We start from the raw sequence: 25,763 nt of genomic DNA on the forward strand, positions 1-25,763 counted from the left end.
GATTCTGTTGTACAGTGAAAGTAGAACATTAGAACATTATCACAAATTTACAAAATAGTCTGAACCTGAGGCAGAGAAGACTAGCAAACTATAACCTAAAAAGGAAATAATATGGAGCCTTAATGGAGCAAGGTGGACTTACTTTTATTATTAGAAACAAAGAAAATCATTTTGGAAATATTCCTCCATGTTGGAGGATTGACAAGAACAACACCCAGCTCTTCCTCCTCCATAAAGCAAATATTTTGTGTTTTTGTGCAGATGTGATATGTTGTGTGTTGAGACAGGAAGCACACTGCTGCTGCAGATGGATATAACTGAATAATTTATGAGGTTTATGGCAACATGCTAATAACACACACACAAACTGCTACACCCTCACTCCTATTCTCTTTCTTACTCCTGTTTGTGCTATAGAGCTGGCCTGGTCATAGATCTACTGCAAACTAATATTTACTTGCAGCCACAGTTTAGTGAAGTGCACAAATTACCTTTAATATCTGTGGGTGCGATGTAGATCAAGTGTGGAATAATACATTGAATGTAGTGCATGAGGAAGGTGCAAATAAAACTGTGCAGGCACAGTGACCACAAATTACTTCTGTCAGTGTCAAACTGTCCGATAGGAGGTTTTGCTGCTAAGACATATTCCAAAAGAAATTAAAGAAAATAAATTGGCTACTCCTGTTTACAAATAAAAGTAAACTGCACAGTTATATACACTGCACTGCACTGTTATTATATGTCATGGATACTCCACATTATGTGTTATAGTCCTGTTTTGCCTGTTGACCATTAAAAGTAAACCATGCACTGGAATTAGTTTTGTTTGGTAAAGTTTTAAATTTTGTTTAGTGAAACATTTTCAGAGAAAGGTATTTGTCATCTTTGTGCTTCTTTATTTCTGGCAGACTAGCCAGTGCATTAGTGTAAACATCTGCTCTAGATTTTTAGCCAAAGTCCTGTATCATAGGGAAATTCCAAAATCCTTTTTTTTCTGATATTGCTTATGTCCAGCTGTCACTGCATGCACATTTCAGCATTGTGTGTCTTCCCAAAAAGGTACTCAAACATAACACTGGTGGAGATTAAGACTCAACGGTCTGAATAACACAGACTCTAATCTTTTAGTGAAATGTTAAACATTAAAAGTGTTGATAACGATTAGCTACATTTGTGTTATTATACCAGAGTTCTGAATTGGTATCACCCATGATCTCTATTACAGGATATTTCTCCTGGACTTCTCATGATATTTTTTGTTCCTCATACTCTCTACTCATCAAACTCTTACTATACTGTATGCTTACTTACTACATGTTATTGTGTAACATATATAAAATGTCCATATCAGTCAATATCAATAATTATTGCAATAAATGTCACATCATTATTACAGTATACAAGTTGAAGATCCATTGTGGTTTCAGTTATTCTCTATGGTCACAACATGACAAACAGCAGAACATTCAGAACAATAATAATGTCAAAATCTAACCTAACTAATGTAAAACCTAACTTGCACAATGCAGACCTCTATTCCTGCAATGTGAATGCTAGTTTGTGATTGATTTCTGTGCATGCTATCTAAGCATGGAAATTAATTATTATTATTAAACTAATATTTATCAACACATTTTTTTAGACATAGTGTTGGATATTTCTCTCCTGCAGCACTCACACACATAAATGGATTAGTGTTAACATTAGTAGTGTGTTATTTTGTCATATGTTGACATTTTGTGTCTGTCCCCCTCTCTGTCCCTGTCGAGGTGTTGGGTTGGATTCGTAACGGTGAGTCCATGTTGAATGCCAGCATGGTGAATGCCAGCTCTCTGTCTGAGGCTGAGCAGCTGCAGAGGGAACATGAACAGTTCCAGATGGCCATAGAGGTACACACTCAACTCTCACACACATCCTAATTACTGCTGCTAAAACCAGGCTTACTGTACTTTAGTAATAATTATTTCAGTATGGATTGGTTTGAATAGTAGCAGATGGGTGTGCACACTGATACACACACACACACAAACACAAACACACTTTCTTTGTCATCTGTGTTTGAACCAGGCTTGCCTCAATAATTATTTCATTTTGCATTGACTTTGAAGAGTAACAGATGCAAACGCACACACGCATTCAAATGCTGTCCCTGCATGTGTGTGTGTGTTAGTCCGTGCAGTGCTTTAAATAGCTGACTCCAGAAGTGTGTGAGCACTCAAAGGGGTAAAAGCCCCTTGGTCAGCACTGTACAACATACACACAGACACACACACAAAAACACATTATTTTGGCCCGGACCCAACATATGTGCTCTGGCCTGGTTTTTGCTCCTGTGGGACTGTGAGTGTGTGTGCGCATGTTTGCGTGTGTGTGTTTCCTCAACATGATGCAAGTCATGCATCCTCCATCATGCGATGTAATACTGCCTTGGCTGATAGCTTAAACACACACACACACACAAACACATACACAGACACACACACACACACACACACACACACACACACACACACATACAACACACACACACACACACACACACACACACACACACACACACACACACACACACAATGAAAGCATTGTCTGTCTGGTCCAGTGCTAACAGTGAAAAGATGACATGTATTGATAAAATAAAAGAGAAATACCTAAATAAAACCGCATCATGGATCCTGACAGTTTCAGTCAGTCAGTTATTTTACAGGTTAATATTATTAAAGATAAATCACATTGTCTGTTTACTGGAATAATTCCAAAAATTTAATGCTGTTTTCAATCCAGAAACTATGAAAGTATGCATGCATCCATTAGTGTGTCTACAAGTGTATGAATAATAAAATTCCTACACTGGAATTTTAGACTTAGACCTTTGATGACTCCTCAGGAATTACGTGCTCTCGTACTACCTTTATTCTGTTCTTTAGCTACAAGAGTGCAGAATGTTGACAATAGAAAACATACTTCTTTGCAAGCCCTAATATAGTCTTTAAGTAATGCCAAAAATCTATTGTACTTGGTGGTAAAACTGTGGATTTTAGGTTTGGTATCACTTTTATGCAAATTTGCTTCTCAAAACCCCCTTCAAGGCACACATTAAAAGTAATGAAATTGGGTATTAAGACCAAAATGTCTTGTGTAAAAAATATTCCCTACGTATTAAGAGGAAACTGAGAACAGGCTGGATCTGAAGCAAGCTTTCACTCACCAGGGTAGTTGAACATGCCCCCTGGCTTCAACTTTAAGGCATGATTGTAGCTGGTTGGTTTTGGGCTCCTGCCATTGTCTGATAAATTCCCCTTTGTGTACTTAAAAATTGGTATATGTGCATGCACAAACTCAAACAAAGTGGGGATCCACACATAAAAATATTGCTCTAGTGTTAATAGTGGTCAAAAAACTCCACAGACAACCTTTAAAGTTGAGTTGACTAATATTGACTAACTATCTCTTTCCCCTCCTTTTCACCCAGTCCCTCTTCCATGCTAACTCCCTTCAGAAGACTCATCAGAGTGCTCTGCAGGTCCAGCAAAAAGCTGAGGTAAATCCATGCTTTTTACAACTGTTAATTCAGGATTTACTGTAGCAGACTGTAGCACAGTTTAGACTCAATTTGAAAAAGTAAGACTCACTGCACATCTCCACTAGATATCTTGTCTTGTCCACATTCCTGGGTCCAGGAGATGTTGCAGGCTGTTTATCATAACCATGTATTACCTTCTACCTGCTCTCTCTCACTCGCTCACCCTCTCTAATGCTCCTTTGTTCTAGATGATGCTTCAGGCAGGCCACTATGATCCAGAGGCAATTCGAAGCTGTGCTGAGAAAGTGGCTGTTCACTGGCAACAGTTGATGCTGAAGATGGAAGACCGCCTAAAGCTTGTAAATGCCTCTGTGGCCTTTTACAAGACGTCTGAACAGGTACATTTTCTCATTTCTATGGATGTTTTTTACGTTTTCTCATTTCTAGGGATGGAGCAGGAGTGCTGTCGTCACTGGTGTCACCAACCCTTTGTGTCTGTTCAGGTGTGCAGTGTGTTAGAGAGCCTGGAGCAGGAGTATCGTCGGGATGAAGACTGGTGTGGCAGCCACGATAAACTGGGAACTTCTGCAGACAGTGACCACCTTCTACCTCTGATCAGTAAACACCTGGAGCAGAAAGAAGCCTTCCTCAAGGTGAACTGAAACACCAAATTCAATATGCAATTTTTAACCGTAAATAGAGGACACCAGAGCAGGGTAAACCAGGACACAGCTGGCTGAATGAGGCTGAATAAAGAAAATAATTAAAAATAGCATTTCAGTATATTTATATGGCACCTGTGAATATACAACTTAATGAAGGTATACATATTTGATGAGATGATATCAGGGATATCAGATGACAGATCATCTTGACAGGTGTCCTGTAGAGATCTAACCAAAATAATAAAAAGTTACATTTCGGTTGATATATCTATACTGACGAAATGCTGATAAAGAAAAAATGTGATTGGAAGGTCGCTCCAGCTCTTGGATGACCAAAGTCCCTTTCACACTTGTAGTTAGTTTCACCTGGTCTAGATTCAGTGACAAATGAGAAGTGGTTGCCTTTAAGTCGTTTGTGGTTTGTTTACACACATTGGACATGGAGGAAAAACAAAACAACATTTGTACTGGTGACTTACAGCTGGTCATCCTGCAATTTAGTGCACCTTATGCAATATGCATAACATAACATTGTGTTCGCTTCAGTTTGAATTAGTACCACAGACAAACTGCATCTGAGTTCTCTTGGAAGTGACGGGTGCCCACATTTTCAAGCTGTCTTGGTGGAGTTTGAATGATAGCTTTAACTCCAGCCTGAGGGAACCACACTGAATGGGCAAACCAACCTGGGCTGGTATGACCCACAGTGAACAGCCTACATGTGAAAGCACCCAAAAGATGGACAGCAACATGTTGAATTCAGTGATAGTAATTTATAAGGGATAGTATAAGGAGTATGGTCTAATCATGCTCTATATTAAAAAAGTGATTTGGCATGTTAGTGTGTTTAACCACCATATTCCTGTTTTTCAGGCATGCACTCTGGCCCGGAGGAATGCTGAGGTGTTTCTGAAGTACATTCATAGGAACAATGTGAGCATGCCTGGAGCGGCCAGTCACACCAGAGGGCCTGAACAACAAGTTAAAGGTCAGAGCAGCTGATACTACTGCTACTGTAACCACTGTCACTGCTGAGATACTGCATCACCATCCGGGGAAACTGACCTATACCTACTATCAATCCGATATGTAGTCAATATATTAATATTTTGATATAAATCTACTTATAACTCCCCTGAAAAACTTCTTGGACTGTGTTTAATCTTCATATATAATTTTATAACGTGCTTAACTTAAGTACACTCACAGTTAAGTTTGAAAACCTCCTAAGTGAGCTGGGAGCACATTTTGGAATCGGGGATTTCTTACAGAAAAAGTGTATATTTATTGTGATGCTCTGTGTTTTTACATGCAGCCATTCTGAATGAGCTGCTGCAGAGAGAAAACAGAGTCCTTCACTTCTGGACGTTAAAGAAACGAAGACTGGACCAATGTCAGCAGTACCTGGTGTTTGAACGCAGTGCCAAACAGGTCTGTGTGTGTGTGTGTGTGTGTGTGTGTGTGTGTGCGCGTGTGCACATTAGTGAAGAAAAAATAAATACTGGCTGGATTTTTGCTCTGGGGAAATGTACAGCACTAAAAGGACATCTGGTTTTTAGGGAGTGACTCTATATGGGCAAATACATACAGGACTGTGATAAACTTTATCTTTTGTGTGCATGTGTGTGCAGGCACTTGATTGGATCCAGGAGACAGGTGAGGTTTACCTGGCGACACACACGTCACCTGGTGACAGCAGTGAGGAAACACAGGAACTCCTCACCGACTACCATCATTTCAGGCACACTGCCAAGGTATACTGTGTCTGTCTGTCTGTGTGTGTGTGTGTGTGTGTGCTTCTGCATGTGCATGCGCATGCGTGAGTGTGTCTGTGTGTAAAGCTTAGCTACTGACAGTTTTATTGTGCCTCAAAGGAGCTTCAGTGCTTTCCAGGTGTCAAATCAATGGAAGTAGGAGACTTAGAGTCAAACAAGAGCTGAACGTGATTGTCGCTCCTACTTTTCATACTAAATGCAGTATAATTCACTTTCACTGTGATTTTGCGCAAGAGTGACAGCTGGTAGTTACATTTTCCTTTTGACCCAGAAAGCAACAGCCAAAGTTTGTTGTATTATTTCACACATGAACTTGGGGTCATTCATGGACAGGAATAGGAGCTGACAGGTGGTAATTGATGTTCAACGCTCCCAGAACATTTTGTTAAATGGCAGCGGGCAGATGGTCAGATGCTGAATTAATTACTGAATATTTGAAGTATTTGAAATATAGATAGAGAGAAAGTAATAATTTAGGAGCCCAGAAGATCAGTGACATCCCCAAATAAGCAGCATGTCATCCATGTAATCTGTGTGTGAACATCCCACAGCAAACTAAGGAGAAGGTAAAGCTGCTGATCCAGTTGGCAGACAACCTGGTGGAGAAAGGTCACGCCCACGTGTCGGAGCTGAAGAGATGGGTGAGCACGGTGGACCGCAGATACCGTGACTTCTCCTTACGCATGGCCAAATACCAGGAAAGCCTAGAACGGAGTCTGGGTGTCAGCTCTGAGGTGAGCAAACATGCTCACATACACTTTACACATGTATTAGATTGTAGTCACTGCTGTTGAAATCTGGTATGGGCCTCTGGTTCGCCAAAGTCGTTTCAAACGGTCCATCTCACATGAGTATCTCAAACACCAGTGATACATTCTGAATAAATACTTATGGACATGGCTGTGATTAGTTACAGACATAGAGAGAGTTTTATCAATTTTTGTTTCAAATCATCGACAAAAATCCATTAATGTTTCGCCACACAGGACAATAAAGACTTGGAGTTGGACATTATCCCTGCCAGCCTGACAGATGACCCCGAAGTCAAACTGCGTGACCCCAACCACGAGGTCAACGAGGAGAAGAGGAAGTCTGCCAGGAAGAAAGAGTAAGTACAGGAATGAAGTTTGGAGGAGAGAGAGACAACAGCGCTACTTCCCAATTTAAGTAAGATAACGTCATCTTACACGGAACTTATAAGCTGGGTTTATTTCTACATGACCCAAGCCTGAAACACAAGAAGCATATAGAATGACTGACAGATGAAAAGAGTGTTATAATATAGCTTCAGAACTTACCTTATTCAACCAAATTCGTTCCTATCCATTCCTAAGACAATGCTTCCTCAGTCTGTGCTGATAATGGCAATCATCTGCTACCCATAGCATTCCCAAGTTTAGAATTTGAAGACATCAAAGACATGTAATTGTGATAATAGCACAGTTTATAGTGTCCTAATCTCCTCTGCAGCCTTTTAAATTGCTTATGTCTTGTCAAGAATTGTTTGTTAGGACTAAAAGTCTTGGAGGAACATCAATAAGCTCATGCAGTCATGGAACAATCAGATACAAAATAGTACCACTTACATAATTCATGCCATCTGATCCTTCTTTGTGGTGCTTCCCTTGGTTAACTAAACCCCTTTCTTGTCTCAGGTTCATCATGGCAGAGCTACTGCAGACAGAGAAGACCTATGTCAGAGATCTACATGAGTGTCTAGAGGTAAGAAAAGGCCGTCTGCTTGTGAAATTTAGTTTGACAGAACAAGTGTTTTCCTGTCTGCCTTACTTGTCTTTCTATCTGTCTGTCTGTCAGACCTACCTGTGGGAGATGACCAGCGGTGTGGAAGAGATCCCCCCAGGCATTGCCAACAAGGAGCACATTATCTTTGGAAACATGCAGGAGATCTATGACTTCCACAACAAGTGAGAGACACATACATTGTTTCTAACTAAGCCTAGTGTCTGTGCTGGGCAGAGGAAGTAGAGAGAGAATTGCATGTTTTGACCAATTTTAGACATTTTTGGAACCAGATGGAGGATTCCCCTAGCAACAAGCAAACAGCATAGTAACAACCATGGCATATTACGTACTTTGTTTTTATCCTCTAATAGTATGTAATCAAATGATATTAAGAATGGCAAAAATTTGCTGAGATCACTGCAGTCATCTTGCACATTTGTCAGTAAGGAGGCAATTTTTCTACGGTGGAAATGCTCTTAACTGTTAGAAATGTGCCGTGAGAAGTCTCACCACTTGGAAAACACCCAAAGGGAACTGTCTGGGTTTTTTCCGATTATTGTAGTTTACAGGGGTACTGAAGAGGTATCTTTGAGGTTTGCCTTCATAGACAGTTCTTGAGCTTCAAAAGTTTCCCAGAGGAACTCCTTTGTTTCTGATCTCCATGTGGCACCTCTGGGAATCTCTGTGTTGGTTCCTCTTGGAAACATTTTCTTATACTCTTTGACTCAGGACTTTTGATTTTTTATTTTGCAATCTTCCTGCTAAATCTTATGGAATGCCAGAGCAAAGGATACCCTACAATACAACCAGTTTTCATTTAGAGGTCCTGAGAAACTTTTAGGGTAATTTATTAGTTTACCTTAAATGTCTGATCCATATAAAAAGTATTCTAAGTGCACATTGTGATCTTTTGCTTCCTGCGTTTCTGTGTGTTTTTGCAGTATTTTCTTGAAGGAACTGGTGAACTATGAACAGCTACCAGAGGACGTTGGTCACTGCTTCGTCACCTGGGTGAGAGTCAGCCCTTTATTCCAAATAGTGTCAGAATGAAAAGACCGTGACTTCTGACCTGAACTATTTGACCTCTGAGCTCTGTCTTAACTAGGGGTTGGGGGTGAATAGTGCATAGTATAATGATTGTCATCTTATAAATATAATTTTGAGAGTACTCTCCTATTTTCCAGGCTGATAAGTTCCACATTTATGTGGACTACTGTAAGAACAAACCAGACTCCAGTCAGCTCATACTGGAGCATGCCGGCTCCTTTTTTGATGTGAGTAAACTCTTCAGTATTCGCTTCTCATGTCATCATTAAATTAAATTCAAACAAAATAATCACAAAAACAGATTATTGCTGCAGCTAGTGTGTGATGATTGTGTAGTTCACCTGTTTTGTCAGCAGATGGTGCTGTTTGATCAACTAAATAGTTGCCAGCAAATACAACCGCAGCATACTGAATTGAACCTTTTCCATTATTTTATTTTATTTTGGTATTTGCTATAATTTCGTGTCTGTGTGTATGAATAGGACATTCAGCAGAGACGTGGACTGGCCAACTCCATCTCCTCCTACCTCATCAAACCAGTCCAGAGGATCACCAAGTACCAACTACTGCTGAAGGTAGACACGCAAAGACGCATGCACACATACATACATTATGTTTTTCTGCTTTTGCACTCTGTTATGCCCTTTCGTCATGTTATATATATCCTCTCTTCCTTCAGGAATTACTGTCTTGCTGTGAGGAGGGTAAAGGGGAGATTAAAGATGGTTTGGAGGTGATGCTTAGTGTTCCTAAGAGAGCTAATGATGCCATGCATCTCGCCATGTTGGAGGGTAAGCTACTGTCCATACTTTTTTTTTGGATTCATTAATTGATTACAGTTTTTTAATCCCTTAATTACTTTACTGCTGACCTTTTTTCAAGACTTACTATATTGATATGTGTTGGTATATGTTGATGTATGTTGTTGATATTAATTTGTGATATTTGTCTTCCTCAGGCTTTGAGGAGAACCTGGAGGTACAGGGTGAGCTGATCCTGCAGGACAGTTTCCAGGTTTGGGATCCACGCTCCCTGATCAGGAAGGGGAGGGACCGACACCTCTTCCTGTTTGAGTTCTCCCTGGTATTCAGCAAGGAGATCAAAGACTCAGCTGGCAGAACCAAGTACCAGTACAAGAACAGACTACTGGTGGGTGTATGTATGTGTGTGTGTGTAGTTGTATGTACTATAGCTACAGATGGGTAACTGTCACTGACTCACATTTGTAATAATTATACATTCTTCCCTTGCTGTGCTTCAGACATCAGAGTTAGGGGTGACGGAGCACATTGAGGGCGACCCGTGTAAATTTGCTCTGTGGGCAGGAAGAACCCCTTCCTCTGATAATAAAACTGTGCTAAAAGTGAGTAAAATTAGATGTAAATGACATAAATTTTGCCCTCTAATTAGATGCATACATACTGGTTTGCTGCCAGAAGATAGTGTTATGTTAATAATAATTATAATGCTATTTCTCCTCCAGGCGTCAAGTGTGGAAGCTAAACAGGAGTGGATTAAAAACATCAGGGAGGTGATCCAGGAGAGGATGACTCACCTGAAGGGGGCGCTCAAGGAGCCTCTTCATCTGCCTAAAACACCAGCACTGACCAAACCCAGGAATAACACTAAGAGGTAAACAAGGACACACACACACACACACACACACACACACACACACACACACACACAGACACAGATGAGAAGAGATAACCACAGGTAGAAAGCTATTTTGTCAGTAGTTGAAATATCATCACAAACATCACTGAGGATAGAAACATCAATCATAGACATAACAATATGGACTTTTGAAACTAATTTAGTGCCATCTGTAGACATCTGAACCCTGCTGTCAATAAGTTTCTCTTGCCAAACACACCTAAATACATCTCTGCTACACTGAATGAGAGAATCCTCTGTAAATTCAGTGAAATGAACAACTAGTAACACCCCACTGGTATTTGAGTGATCATTCCTCAAATGCTTGTGTAATAAGGAGATTTAGGGTTTGACTCTTTCCCACTTCTGTTGTTGCCAAAGCTCAAAATGTCATCATTGTAAACAGTGGCAGTGCGGGCAGACACCTTCTCACCATGGCAAAAGTGCCATCATAGCAAACTGAAACCTTTACAAGATTTTAAACACATGCGGCTAGAAGTAGTAGTATTGCCCTATCAATTGTTATTGGGGGTATAAACACATCTCACACTGAAAGTGTAAACTTATATAATTCATTCCGATTGTTTGTGTGTGTATTCAGGGAGGGAGGTGAAGATGGAGACAGTCAAGGAGATGGCAGCAGCCAACCAGATACCATCTCCATCGCTTCCAGGACGTCCCAGAACACTGTAGACAGTGACAAGGTAGGACACACACACACACACACACACACACACACACACACACACACACACACACACACCACACACACACACACACACACACACACACACAGAGTCTTCAATGCATTGAATAATGGAGCTGGAGTTGAAGGCGGCCGACTGAGACTCGCTCTGTGGCTTGTGACGAGCTGATGACCCACAGCTGTCTCAGTGCTACAGGGTCTCCCATGCAGCTACAATAGGCAGAACCAGGGGCTGTGAATGTGCCTGTGGCTGACAGACTGTGTTAGTGCACATTTGGGTTTGTGTTGTACTATGTAGAAAACCAGTTCTATAAGATAAATGCAGCTCCATAATTGTGTGTTTGTGAGGGTGTTAAACTTATCCTTAACTTTACCTATAGGTTAAGGTTGTGTGTGTAGTTGATGTGTGTGTGTGTGTGTGTGTGAGAAGCATTCAGCAATGTCACCATATGAGCAGAGAAGCAGTCGGTGATGAAAAACCTCTTCAGGTTGTGTGCGGGCATCTGTGCTGATGCCTCATACCAGCCAGTCTCTCACATTCAAGTAAGCCCATCTTTTATAACTTTTATTTTGACAGTCAGTCTGCATTCAAGTGCAGGTAAGAGGGAACACTGAAATCCTGTCCTTGTTTGTTTTTTTTCTTATGTTGTATTTATTATTTTTTATGTAATCCAAATGTAGAGGTGTGGATATGTCCAACCAAACTGCACCTTAAATTATTACATTGAATGAGGGACAAAAAACAACTTGCCTATCATTGCCTGATCCCCATGCCTTGTGTCCACTGAATTCTCAGACTGTTCCATTTAGAATACTTTTTTTGTTTCTCTAGTAGCAGGGTTTCCCAGTCTTTTTTGTTTGAAAAGGTACTTGACACTGCTTTAATACTTGCTACTGATTTTTGGTAGGAGGAGGAAAGGAGCAACAGGCAAGCTGGTCAGATTTCATTGAACTGGGGTATTAAATGTGTTTTGAGTTACAGATTGACTTGTAGTGTAGTTTTGCTTAAAGGTCTCCAGTTAAGTTTTGTAGAACAGGTTAATGCAAATACTGGTAACCAACCTAAAAACCTAAAAAAATGTGTTCTGATTGCACAAGGTTTTTTAAAAAATTGTTTTGGTTTGAACGGATTGTTCTCTACTGTTACTACAGAACCTCCCTCCTCACTGCTGCATGCACACACACATACACATATCCACCCACACAGATGTCAGTCATGGCCTCCTACTGTAGGGTTACACAGTGTGGCCTTTTCGCCGTGCAACCCACGCCTACACACTTACCCTGCCTCTAAATGTCAGCAACACACACACACAAACTCCTCCTCACTCATGCAGAATGACCTTGTGCGTCTGTGCATCTTCAGTTTGTGTCCCAACTTGTTTGCTCCACTTCTGTTTTTTACTATACCATCATCTTTGTCTCACATTGTTGCTCTATCAGTCTTTCACTGCTTCCTGATTTCATCTTTGTTTGTGCATAATACATATGTCTACGAGTCATGTGTACATGTACAAAATTAATACACAACTCTATGCACACACAAGTCTGAAGTACTGTAACTCTGCATATGTGTCTGCATTTTATATTGTGTGCCTGCGTTTGTCTCCCCACCTCTTCCTGTCCAATGAAAACATCATAATTCATTTTTCCAGCCTTTTTTGACTGTGGGTGTGTTGTTGGTCTCATCCAGTTTATTGTTTCTAGGATTTAGAAAACTCTAGCTTGCTATTTTTGGATCCTCCTCTGCTGTTTTCCTGAAAACATCAAAGGGGAAAAAGGACATGGTTCCTACATTTTGTTTTGATAAGTTCCACATTACATTTGCTGACACAGCAGAGCTGGGCTTTAACTATGAGCTGCACTGTGTGTGTGTGTGTGTGTGTGTGTGTGTGTGTGTGTGTGTGTGTGGTGTGTGTGTGTGTTTTGGATGTTATTTCTTCATTTATTTCTGTTTTTAATTAGGCTTTAAAGAGAGTGAGCACTCGTTGTGACAACAGAATGAGAACTAAGCAACATACAGGACAATCATAAACATGACTCTTTTTAAGAGAGCTTGTGAATTTATGCCTTTTCTCAATTGTCATCTTTCCTTTTCATCCCCTTTATTTAAGCCGCTACTTTATTTTGCCTGCATCAGGCCTTAAGTCTTTAAATATACATTTCTATTGGCTGGTTGTCGTAGCACTTGTCTTACGTGAGGAGATTGTTGCTCTTTTGTTGCATTCCCATGGCTCTGCTGGCGCTCCAGGGATTCATTATCAGACAATAAGCCAATCCCTTGTGTATTTTGGAGTTAAGACAATTCAATGATCTGAGCAGGCATGTTTGTGCAACACTCCAGCCACTCTTCAGGTGCACTGTGGGTTTGATATCTTTCTATTAATAGCTTTCACTCCAGTCCTGAGAGGAAAACTGTGGACTTACAATTATTCAGCAAATCTTAAGGGTTTTTTGTTTTTTTTTTTAACCAATCACCAGATTAAACAAGATAGGATACAGTCTGAAGACTGAAAACTTGAGGTGGAACGTTTTAGATTTTCAATGAAAATTAAACCTTAACCCTTAGGAAGGAATGAGTGTGTCTCCAATTTACAAACTCAGTCATTTCCACTTTCACCAGTTGATATTCTGGGAGAAACCTACAGGCATAGAAACTAGATTTTTTTTAGTAAGAGATCCTGATTAACAGTGCAGTTTGACTGCAAGAATTACTTAATGTTTCACAGTATGTATAATTACATTTATGGCTGTGATTAAGCTGTGGGAGAGAAGTTGTTGTGTCTTCCTAAATCTGAGATATCAACAACTGTTACTACATGTTCTGTTCAGTTTGTACTGTATATATTGCTTTCTTTTTTTCTCCTCAACTTTACCCTAACTCAATAAATGTCTTGTCACCTTTCTCTGTCTTGCTTTGGCCTGTTTTCTTGTCTGTCCCTCTCCTCCTTTTTTCCCTTCTCTCTTTATATACCTTCTGCTCCATTTTTTTTCTCTTTCCACCTTCTGCAATCCGTCACTGAATTGCCCACACACATCCCCATGATTAGTTGCTGCTTTTGCAATCCATCCCTCTTTTCTTTCTCACTTTCTCAATTTTCACACATCTCCCCCTCTCCCCCTCCCCCTGTTCCCTGTCTCCACATACTATAATAACAGCCTGGTATTGGTGTAGTCAGATGTTCCACTGGCTGTCTGGGTCTCGAGGATGTGTGTGTGTGTGTGTGTGTGTGTGTGTGTGTGTGTGTGTGTGTTATATATATATATATATATATATATATATATATATATATATATATATATATATATATATATATAAAAATATAGAGTGCATGTGTGTAGGAAAGGGGTTGGGAGGCTACTGTTTTTGGTGGTTACTGGAGTCGTTTTATATGACGAATGCCTTGTTTCTTTTCCCCATATTTTTCTATTAATCTCTGCAGAGTTTCTCTTACTTTACCTCTCTGTCTCTTATGGCTGTTTTTTCCTTTATTTTTTGCCCTCACCCTCTTTTCTTTCTCTGTTAACATCCTCCCTCTATCACTCTCCACACTTAAAGTTTTTAGTTTTAACTGCATGAAAACAGAGAAAACAACAATAGAAAACACAATGTTGTCATCTTACTAATGGAGAATGTACTACTGTAATGTACCAACAAGGATTGATGTTCAGTAGTGCAGACACACTAGAGTGCAATTAATCAATTCAAACCATCTCTGTTAGTGTTTGAGAAGCATGTTGAAATTTAGCAGCCGTCCCAGAAGTTCCCGATTGGTCTTCCTCCTAACAACAGTTTAAAGGGCAGTATTTTTTTTTTTTTTTTTTTTTTCGCAGTTTTTCCAGGCCTTACATTCTTTGTTTTAAAAAAATTTAGGGTAATAACTGGGATCACTTAGCAGATTTAAAATGGCTGTGTACTTCAGTTCATTGGATTTAAAATGACATAAGCGGGTTAAAGTGCTGAGTATTATTCACATTCATTGTATAAGGCTTTTCTCATATCATAAGGCTCTATTTTATATTCTGTCCAATACTGGATGAATATAATCACCTTACAGAGTTATCAAAAGGATCCCCTGAACTTAATTATGTAAGATTTGATATAAAGCTATGCACTGAGCAGACAATTCACAGTTAAAATATAAACTTGTCATTGCTCTTTGTTGGACAAACTATGCTTAGCATCACTATCTAAATTACCCTACATATCTTTGGCAACTCTCTACTGCAATTTTCTGTTTTGTTAAAGGCAACATATACTCAATGATACTTTTGCATTGAGCTGTACACAAGCTCTATATACCACAATTTATTTGATAGTGTAGGATGACTATAACAAGAGTCCATTTAATTCCTAAACCATTCACTCAGCATGGATGCTAAAGTAACTGAAAGTAGGCTGTCCTCACAACATATATGACGGCACTACTTGGTTAAAAAAAACAAATACTACTAAAACAACCTTTGCCTACAGTTCTATGACAAGCGACCTCTTGCAGTCATTATAAGTGGCCTCTCTAATTAGAAAAGACAGAGGTAGCATCATTGTACTCTTGTAAAAGGTCAGGGTTGGGTGTACAAAGTTTGTGACTTCCACATTGGAAACCATGGTTTACAAAATTTTTCCTACCAGGAGTCAGTGTTGTTCTTTGAAAGAAAGCAACCTTTTCCTGACCTCAGCCAAATAGTTTTAGTTGCCTTAACTGAACCAAACCTTCATTTAGGTATGAGGACCTCTTCTGCCACTGTCCAAATACTTAAGGTCTGCTCTGTGCCAGTATCCATGATGTGATTCAGAACATGTCAGCATATGTACTGTATATGGGTGATGTTTTGTTGGCATACTGAGGTTCAAACCAGTTCTGTAATATCTTGTTGAATATGTCTGTGACGTTGTGTGGAATACGTCTTTTCTGTGACGCTTTCTGGTGTAATGAGTCAGCTGCGGCTCCGTCTGTGGTCTTTACGTTATTTAAAGTATCATTCCAGTGGTTGACAAGTTGGCAGCCCTCATGGCTCCACCACAGCCCCGTAGGTCAGAGGACAGACCCTTCTTTTAGCCTCCGCCTTCAGCTGGAGTAAAAATTGTATTTCTCTCTTAGCCAGACTCAATAAAACTCGCCAACACTCCACTCCCATAGGACTAAGTGTGCATAGCTGGTTGGAAAGAGGCACAGCAGCAGCTTAACCCATGTTTACCCCACGTTTATATGCCAGGCTTGAGTCCATCAGCCTAAGTCACGCCGAGGATTTTTTTTCTCAGAAGTTGGAAGGTGGTTGACTCAAATGATTTGCCCGACTTTTGAGTTATCAATTTCTGTGAATTTCTTCCCGCAAACCGTGCTCCCTTGCTCTGAATATTTTTTGCCCAGAGTATCTAATGCATTGTTTCTGGAAAGGGATGGCACTCTTAGTCTCTTTCGCTACCACTTGGGTCCAAACGCATGTATCACAATAGCTTTTAGATGCATTGTCATGAAATTTAGTTTGGATATTCAGGATCCTAATACCTTTTAAATCCCCTGAGTTCAACATTTGTGGTTTTGTGTCTGTGAAATGTCTCTGCAGTTACTGAATTAACTTGAAATTTGGTTCACACATTCCTGTCCCTCTCAGGAAACATCCTAATGAAATTCATTCATCCCCATTGTGCTGTATCAGCACATATCTAAGAAATTTCTCAAACTTCTAGAAATTAAACCACAACTAGCTGCATGGTGACCGCATGTGACTTGGGTGAATTGACCCTTAAGAAGAATTAGTAACAGCAAGACAACAGTTTAGAATTACAGCAAATTATTTTCCTCTAGTTTACAAGTTCAACTTAATTTCCATTACCCTGCACATGTGACATATTTGGCATTGCTGTCACATGGAGGTATCTAAAAGTAGTCTTGCAGTTGGATGCAGGCCACATCAACAGGGAATCTCCCTAGCTGATCTCTTTAGCTAAAGTTGACAGTCCTGATTGGTTTTGTCCCAGTAACTATAGACTGTTACTATTTATCCTTCCATTGTAGCTTGATTTTGTGCTCACTAGACCGGCATACAGCTACAACACTTTTACACTGGCTAGCAATTGTTTACACATGTTTGTTGTCATGAATCAAATGCAGTCAGTATCGGATTCAGACTGAAGCTGTACAGTAGCCATTTGCTGGTCATATGACTTTTGTGTCACACATACAGTACACACACTCACACACAGAGGCACACATACACACACAATGAGCGCTAGCAGTTGTAAGTGGTTTAGTGCACCAGTAGCTTCCAGGGAGTGGGAGAAATGTGAACACACTGACCCACACACACACACACATCAGGGAGATTGCCATTCCCATCAAACACAAAGCTATTGCTGTTTGTTCATGCACATACACAGAGAGAGAGAGAGAGAGAGGGAGGGAGGGAGAAAGAGAGTGTGAGGGCGTGCTTGTGTGTGTGGCAAACACAGATGAGGGAGTTGTCAAAGACAGAGAGCGACAGAGAGAGAGGGAGACAGAAGAAGAGAGGTCGACATGCCAAAGTGGATGAGCTTTAAACTTTTCAAAGAGAGCAGCAGAGTGAGTACAAACTGCTGGACTACACACTAGCTGCTTACTCATTCTACTCACAGCTAAAATTATACTAGTTAGCACTTAAACACTGTTTTCATTCACTGCTAACTGTAGTCACAGAAATGTTGTTTTACTATGAGACTGTGTGTCTTGAAGTGGTGCTGTCATGTCTAAGTCAAGCTGCATTCTGAATTTTGCTGTTGTAGAATTATAATGACTAATGACTTTTTTTTTTTTGGACAACCATTTCTGGCTATGATCTTGTGTTTGCCATGCTACTTCTGTCTTTTTTTTCTGCCAGCCTCAGATTTAAGACATCTATCATGACTTGAGTTGTCTAAGTGTTACTACCACAGACAAATATTATACCAGTCACTTGTATTTTTCTTGTTAATAGACCTAAACTTGTACGTGTTGACAGAGTGTGGACACATAGTCCTTTCAAACCCTTTTTTAATCTTCTCTGCACCCAAACTTCTGTTTTTACTCAATTCCCTGTGCAACTGGAACTGCTGAGACAAAAGACAGCCATTTGTGTGAAGTCAAATTTTGTATGATTTTTCACTTAAACATCTTTTATCCTCCTCTGTCACCTGTAAAGAGTATGCTTTCTCAGAATATAAGAAGAGGTCTTTTGAGGTTTAATCATTGGTGAGTGATTGTTGAGGTTTGGTCTCTGATTCAGATCCCAATCATACGTGCTGTTGAGTTTCACTCAGCATGTTGTAAAGCTGGACTGCAGGAGGGAGTGTGTGTGATGGGGGAGATTAATGGTTAAACAGGGTGTGTGTCAGACGGACAGACAGAGAGACAGGAAACGGGCCATTAGCCGCCACAGAGAGACTGGATAAATGAAATGTGAGCAACCAGACGTCTGAATTGAAGTCATTTAAATTCAGATTATACAGCAGACACACAGTGTAAACACACTCATGGACTCGCTGTGTTATTTAACTCTTTGATTGCATCAGTCAAGTCAAAGAAGAAATTACTATTTTTATGTCTTGACTCACTGCGGTTGTCTTGGATTTGGAATTTTGTGCTGTCATTTTGATGACAAAGAGGACCACACTGCACCTACACTACTGTATATGAACAGTTAGAGCCAAAACTGATATGAAGTACAGGCCAGATGTAGCATTATCATATGTAGTTTGTGCATTAACAGTCAAAGATGAACCTTACAAGACAGTGCTCTGACTATTAGATTAGAAGTCTGTTACGTGCAGCTGGGACACACTGTAGTACTTTAGAAATCTTTATAAATGCCCTGAAATTTCTCAATTCTGTCATTGTACTTCATGCTAAGTCAGTGCCTTTGCTTTTGTTTGTTTACTTGGTCATCTCCTTTTGGGAATTCATCAGATGCTTGAAAAAAAAAAACAAAACAACTGTGGGCAGGTTAACTGCCATCTATGTAACAGAGCTGGTGTTACAGTGTGCTGAGTATTTTTGCAGAGTGTATGCACCTGAGTGGAGAACCTGCAACTAAAAGATACTGATCCAACATTTGAAGATTTCTGGGATGAGCTGGAGGGTGGTATTGTCATTTTTCTTGCTCATAAAATCAGATTTTTAAAGTGTGTTGCAGTACAAGATTTTCTTGTTTTAAGTATGTTTTAAGCTGTGACTCTTTGGAGTACACTGTAATAGCAGAGCCGTGTTTTAAAGCCTAGGCAGCGTGCCTTGATTGAGTTGTTTTATAGGAGACACTGTTGCTGTCTTTGAATTAAATGTTTGGTTTGAGTGGTTTCTAAACTGTCTGAAAATGTGTCTGCAGTTTATTTGCTTTTTCAGTTGTGTTTTCTTTTGTATTGTATAGAGTGGCAAAACAGTTTATTTGGTCACACTGAGCAGTTTGAGTGGGACTCAGACATAGTGGCTCAGATGTAATGTTTATCTATTTATTTATTTATTTATTTTACTCTTTCTACTGTATTTTCAGCGAGTTTGATGCTGGACTGGATTGATTGGTGTATGTGATGCTGTTTCCATGTGGACAGTCTATATGTCTCCACTTTCCCTGCAATCCTAGCGCCAAACATGACAAGAAGTTCTTCTTCGTCTAGGCAGACTGGATGCTACACTAGCTCTGTTTTTTTTTTTTTTTTAAATGGTGGTCATAAAGCTTTAGTAGGTCTAGTTGGTCACGATAATCCCACCCCCAGCTCCCAACATAAGTGGTTCTTACTTCTAGAGCTGCAAAGTGTAGGTTCTCCTCTCTCTGGCTGTCAAAAGACAGGCACTGACTCCAAACCAGCCCTCAAACTGAGGACGTAATATTGAAATAGTCTACGTTGGTTTTCCGACCTCGTTCTTAACCCATGGACGGCTATACACACGGGGAGGAGTTTGCCCAAAATAGAGGTGTATTTGCAGTTAGCCACAATTCAAACTTGGGACATGAGGGATTTTTCCTTGGGTTCTACTCCAGGACGTTGCTGTAGTCAGTCCAACATCCACTGTCTGACTGTTGTTGTAATCACAATTTTATTCATACATTTGCAGGCTTTGAAACATAGAATTGTTTATATAAAAGTATTTACCACCTTGTAGAACTGAACAAAATGGAACCAACCAGTTGTTTGATTGTAATACTATTTTCTATGCACCGCCCAACAACAAAATAGAAATTGCTAACATTTTCCATCGGTTTTCCTTGCAATAATTGCTTTTGGCACGTAAAGCATGATTAATGTTTGTATTGTAATATTTGGTTAACTCAAAGCACTTGGTTATGTTTAGGGAAAGATTGTTGTCTTTGATGAGTATTGAAGAAGTCAAACCTGACATGAAGCACAATACAGAACATGAACCTTAGCTTGCCAGTGTTGAAGTCAGCGGCTGTGGTATAATAATGTGGCACGCACTTCTTACACTGGAGCAAAATATTGCCAGTGAATGTAAGTACTGCAAATTAGTTGCATATGAGACGGATTCCTTGGAGACAGGGTTGGCGGTCCCTGGCAATCAATAATATTTCCACATAAGCATGCATTGTCACTTTGCTTAGTTCATGTGTACAATTTTCACTCCCTGGCAGCTAGCAGAGCCCTTAAACATTTTCAGAAGTTTGTGCATATGAGAGACACAGATGGCAGGCTAGTATTTATTTTCATCTTGATTTATTCTTTTTAAAACAGACAATTTTAACATCAGTCAATGGTGGAAAAGTCCTGCATGCAAAGTGTATTTGATCCCTACGACTGATCACAGTATTATATTATTATATTCTTAGATTGATATTAAAGCATCAGTGTATAAATAGAATTTCCAGTTGTAGCTGGTCTAGGTTCAGCTAGTTAAATACTTCAGATACAGTACAGTTGGGTAGTTTAGTTCAGTGGTTTCCAAGGTCAGGCCCCCACCAATGGGTCACATGATAAATCTGGGATTGACTAATGGTGTAGGAAAGAAAAAAAAACAAAAACTAATTTCAACTCAAATAAAAATACATTTATATTTGATTGGAATTTCACCTCTTTCACACTTTTTAAAATTAATCTATCTCAGAGGTTGGGAGGGGAATTAATTTACTATACTGGTGTGTTTCTGGTGATAATCCAAACCAGCCAGTGTCTTTTCTTGAGGTGTGTACATGGTGCATGGAGGGAATTGGACCTCGGGTGAGTTATGCCAACATGGACTTCAGTGCTCAGTGAGTGCCTTATGTCTGTGGTGTTTTGGAGTAGATGAATATTGAAGGGAACAGATCTGCATCTTTCCCCCTCATCCTCTACATGAATTTGTCTTTTTAAAGACAGCTTAACTTCTGTAGCAAGCAAGTTTATCCTCAGTTAAAAGCTTTAGCAAGCATTTGTGCACAGCGCTATTCATATGAACACAGTCAAACTCAATTCTGCTCAAATGAGATTAGAAAGTCTTTGTAAATCTCTTACAGGGATAGTTTGCATTTGAAGCAAACCATAAGTCAGTATTTATTAACTTATCACCAATACATACTGAACTAATAATAAATAAAGGCTGCTGTGCACACAAAGTACATTCAAGCTGATCCACCCTTTTCTAAGAAAAGAAAGTCTTTAGTGACCTTCTCCAATGAATGACATGGAAGTTTCCGGAGCTCAACAGGTTCCATTCGTTCCGCCGTTGGAGGAGGTGAAGCGTGTTTGTTCTGCTTAACACTGTCTTCCTCTGCTCTAACATATGACCATCACAAGCTGGTGCACGTGCATGTGTGTGTGTTGTCAGTGCACAAAAATGGGTCATATGACCGATGGCGCTGGAGCACAAGACACGCCCTCCGACACAAACAAGACCTTCAGAGCACAGTGGTGCTGAAAAGAGGATAGCAACTGCTCTGTTGGATGGTTCTGTCACACTTACAGAATTTCAGCCTTATGTTGATAGTAATGCATTTACCTGTCCGACAACATTAAAAGACACATTACAAATAATAAGAATTTCCTGTGGAGGGAAGGTGAAGAGAATGATCAATAAATGTAATAGAAAATGTGTTGCATAAAAAAAAAAAATACTGAAATTTGAATTGACATAAGACCAAACTACAGCAGTTGTTTGTAGATGGGGTCTAATTGTACTCTTGTTGAACTGTTAAGGTGCACAGTCTAGTAATTAGCACGGTAGTGTTAACATACCTAATGTGGCTAACCAGCTCCCATTCCACTCAGCTTAAAAACAAATCAGTGTCACTCTGCCCAAACCTCAGACCTCCACTTTTAGAGATATCTTTGTCTGATTCAATTGATTTGACCATCATCTGGAGGACTTGTGTTTCCAAACACATGTTCTGGTCTTGAAACACTTAAAATTTAGAAGGGTAAAATTTGGCTTCAACAAATTCAGACAGGTTAGGGATACAAGATTTTTGTATGGCTGCCTTGATAGCCACTGATCAGCCATGCTTTGCATTTAACACATGATATATGGAGAGTTGCTATCTGCCAACATGTAATGGCTGCGGGAAGATTAAAGATTATCACGGCATCTAGACTCTGTGCTGCTCTTTGATATCAGCTGCTAGATTCAGCACCATACTTGCGGCATCATATGTTGCTCCATATAAGCTGATTTCCCAGGTTATGCTGCTACGTAACAAGCGGCACACCTGCACCAAGAAATGGAGCAAATAAAACTTTTATTAGTACGCAGAGTTTGGTGACGTCACAGTGTTTCCAAGCGTAGTCCCACCTTGAGCCCAAGCAGAGGTCTATTCAGCCAGAATAAGTGAAAACACCTACGTAGTGGGGCTACAGGGCCTTTTGACGCTGTGAGTGTGCGTGGCCATCTGTCAGGTATAAAGTCACCTGTACTTTTTATAGAAACAGGAGTCCGTGTTGCTAGGAGATCTTTAGTCTGGCAAAGGGTGCCTGCTTTACAAATGTACAGAAACACACAGAGACACACACTCCCTGACATTTTCCAAGACAGTGAAAATAGAGCAGACGAGGCAGACTGAGGAAGAGAAGGAAGTTAAAATAACTGCATTTACATTCTGGAGCCACTCTTGTGCCATTACACATAGACTAATGTATTTGACATTATTAATTTACATTGAGGTCAAAACAATTCTAGCTCTGTAATATCAGCATTAACAAAACAACACAGGACAGATCCAGATGATGTGCTGATATGTCTAGCTTCACTAGTTGTTACACTCCACAATAACATGTAAACAGCCCCGTCAGCTGACATTGTGTTTGTACAGTACACAGGTTTTCAGGTCACATCAGGACGTTTTATCATTGCTGCACTTTTCATTTCAGTCATTTCATTTGCTCCCTTACCTTACCCTGCTCTTGTGCTCCTTTTGTGTTGTATGTATTTGTATGGGCTGCTGTTTTTTTTTTTTTTTTTTTTGTGGGGGGGTGGGGGGGGGTTTAATATGTTTATCGGTGTATTGTGCCTTTAGCTCATATGATGTTTCAGTCGTTAAAACGACGACAACAACACACTTCAGCAGTAGTACATCAGTTATATCACTATTATGTGTCTCTGTGTGTGAGTTCCAGTTTACTCTTATGTAACGGATTTATTAAGGCATTATGACAGTCCAGTGTAGAGCACGTACCCTAAACACTTTATGACTAAAACTGTAGCTGACGTCTGAAGTTCTATCTGTTCCATATCACTTACTGTCAATCATTAACTCTAGACATTGTCCAGATGATACTATTACCAGCAGTACTGTCCACAGTTAGTCGGGCAGACTCACATTTAAATTTAATAGACAGCTGTTTGACACCTTCCTGTTGTCTTTCTATGCACGTGGGGTTCAGTCATTTCCAGATCAGAAAATAGTTCAGGTTTATGCTTAAGTTTTTCTAGACCAGCTGAGGGTTTTGTAAATCCTCTCACAGCTATAATTCACGTTCATTTCAGCTCTTTTTCTGCATGTAAGGTTTAGTATATGTTGTAAAACCAAAGAAATATCAGGAATAAGTGTCCACATGGTGCCTGCTCATTCTGTTCCTCCAGCCTGCAGAAGATTAAACTCTGCAAACACTTAAAAGCAGTTGCTCGGGTTTTGTCATTCTAAAAAGTAAGTTTACTCAGCTCACTGAGTGTTGACAGACTTGAGGCTCTGCAAACCTGTTTGACACCAACTGTGAAGTTCACAGGTACATGAGTGTCAAGTTCATATTTAGTTATGCACTAATTGTTTTTCAGCACAGAAATATTCAATGTTTATTGTATAAACACAGATGTTAATCCTGTCTCAGGTCAAGATTAAGTTTCTCTTCCTTTGTTATGAGGTGGATTCACAGCAGATTCTTTTAAGCTAAAATGTAGATGAAGAATGCTATAAATTAATAACTGAATTATTGACAAGGTTGTTTATTTGGCATATTTTTCCACACACACACATACACACACCAGGACATAGTTTGAAAGCACTTGATACACAATATTTTGAGATTTCAAAAGGCTAATCAAATGTCCTCTCTTTTTGCAGCTCTCTGGTGGTTGTGAGTTGACAGTCGTCCTTCAGGACTTCACAGCAGGATGCAGTACAGAGATGTCTGTCAGCACAGGTGAGAGAAACCTCTCAGTCTTGTTCCCACAGCTCAGTCTGGAGTGAATATGTGCATTCAGTTAGGCTTTAGTAGTTAAACCAAAAGATTATAGGTAGCTTGGCTTAAACTTATACCCGATTCAGTTAAGTTTGCATTTATGTGTTTATATTCTCCATTGATACTACAATGCATAACGTTACCTTATGTGGAAAATGTCTACTAAAATGCATCAAATGAGATTGCCTGAAGTGAACACACTGTAAAACAGCTGTGTGCTCTTCTCTCCAGGTCAGACGGTTGAGCTGCTGGAGCGGCCGAGCGAGCGGCCTGGCTGGTGTCTTGTCCGGACCACCGACCGCAGCCCGCCACAGGAGGGACTGGTTCCCAGCTCTGCGCTCTGCGTGTCCCACTCGCGATCCAGTGTGGAGATGGACTGTTTCTTCAGCTCAGGAAAAGGTAGGAAGAACAAACCAATGCTTAATCTGTTGCTTAAAGATCAGATGTTTTGACTTGATTTGCAGTGCTTTTTTGTTATAAAAACTGTATATAATATAATAATAATTATATAAACTGTTATAAAAGCAGAGATTAAAAAGTTCTCCACACAAAGCTTTAAGAAATATCTAAATAAAATAAGGACGCATAATAAGTGTATTTAAGTCATAAGTGACACATGCACAGCTGCTCTAATTCAGTGTGGAGGCTTTCCAGTTCAAAGTGCTACAAAGTGGCCTGATTGGATGGATTTCAGTCATTACATAGTGAGGGGAGCCAGACCACCAAGTCCAGCTGTGATGTGTTTCCTAGAACTATGCTGACACTCTGGAGGGAAGAACCAAGTGTAGAAAATATACAAAACTGAAATTTAACCACTCAAATTAAATAATGCCTTCAGTTTCATGTTCTTGTTGAAAACATTGATTTTCTTTTGTCACGTCATTTCAAGTAAACTGATCTGTAATGACCTCTATTGGTGAGATGTGGACACTACAATATATATCAAGCCTGTCCTGCTTCATCAAGTCCCCCTCAGACAAATTGTGCAGAGCTCCTAAAATTAAATATTGTTAAATGATCATAACATACACATGCA

General features: G+C 39.9%; 1 protein-coding gene across 1 annotated transcript in view; it reads left to right on the top strand.

Annotated features, from left to right (window-relative positions):
• Nucleotides 1-25,763, top strand: part of LOC108872807 (kalirin-like) — a 125,317-nt gene that overhangs the window by 61,705 nt on the left and 37,849 nt on the right. The window contains 21 exon segments of the mRNA XM_018660671.2: nucleotides 1,773-1,892; nucleotides 3,473-3,541; nucleotides 3,772-3,921; nucleotides 4,027-4,176; nucleotides 5,062-5,176; nucleotides 5,504-5,619; nucleotides 5,820-5,942; nucleotides 6,515-6,697; nucleotides 6,950-7,071; nucleotides 7,619-7,685; nucleotides 7,779-7,888; nucleotides 8,648-8,717; nucleotides 8,891-8,980; nucleotides 9,236-9,328; nucleotides 9,433-9,544; nucleotides 9,712-9,902; nucleotides 10,015-10,116; nucleotides 10,237-10,385; nucleotides 11,011-11,113; nucleotides 24,610-24,688; nucleotides 24,959-25,126. Coding sequence (XP_018516187.1) covers nucleotides 1,773-1,892; nucleotides 3,473-3,541; nucleotides 3,772-3,921; nucleotides 4,027-4,176; nucleotides 5,062-5,176; nucleotides 5,504-5,619; nucleotides 5,820-5,942; nucleotides 6,515-6,697; nucleotides 6,950-7,071; nucleotides 7,619-7,685; nucleotides 7,779-7,888; nucleotides 8,648-8,717; nucleotides 8,891-8,980; nucleotides 9,236-9,328; nucleotides 9,433-9,544; nucleotides 9,712-9,902; nucleotides 10,015-10,116; nucleotides 10,237-10,385; nucleotides 11,011-11,113; nucleotides 24,610-24,688; nucleotides 24,959-25,126 — 2,482 coding nt within the window.

The sequence above is a fragment of the Lates calcarifer genome, linkage group LG1 (genome assembly GCF_001640805.2).
Source record: "Lates calcarifer isolate ASB-BC8 linkage group LG1, TLL_Latcal_v3, whole genome shotgun sequence".
NCBI classification, from domain to species: Eukaryota; Metazoa; Chordata; class Actinopteri; family Centropomidae; genus Lates; species Lates calcarifer.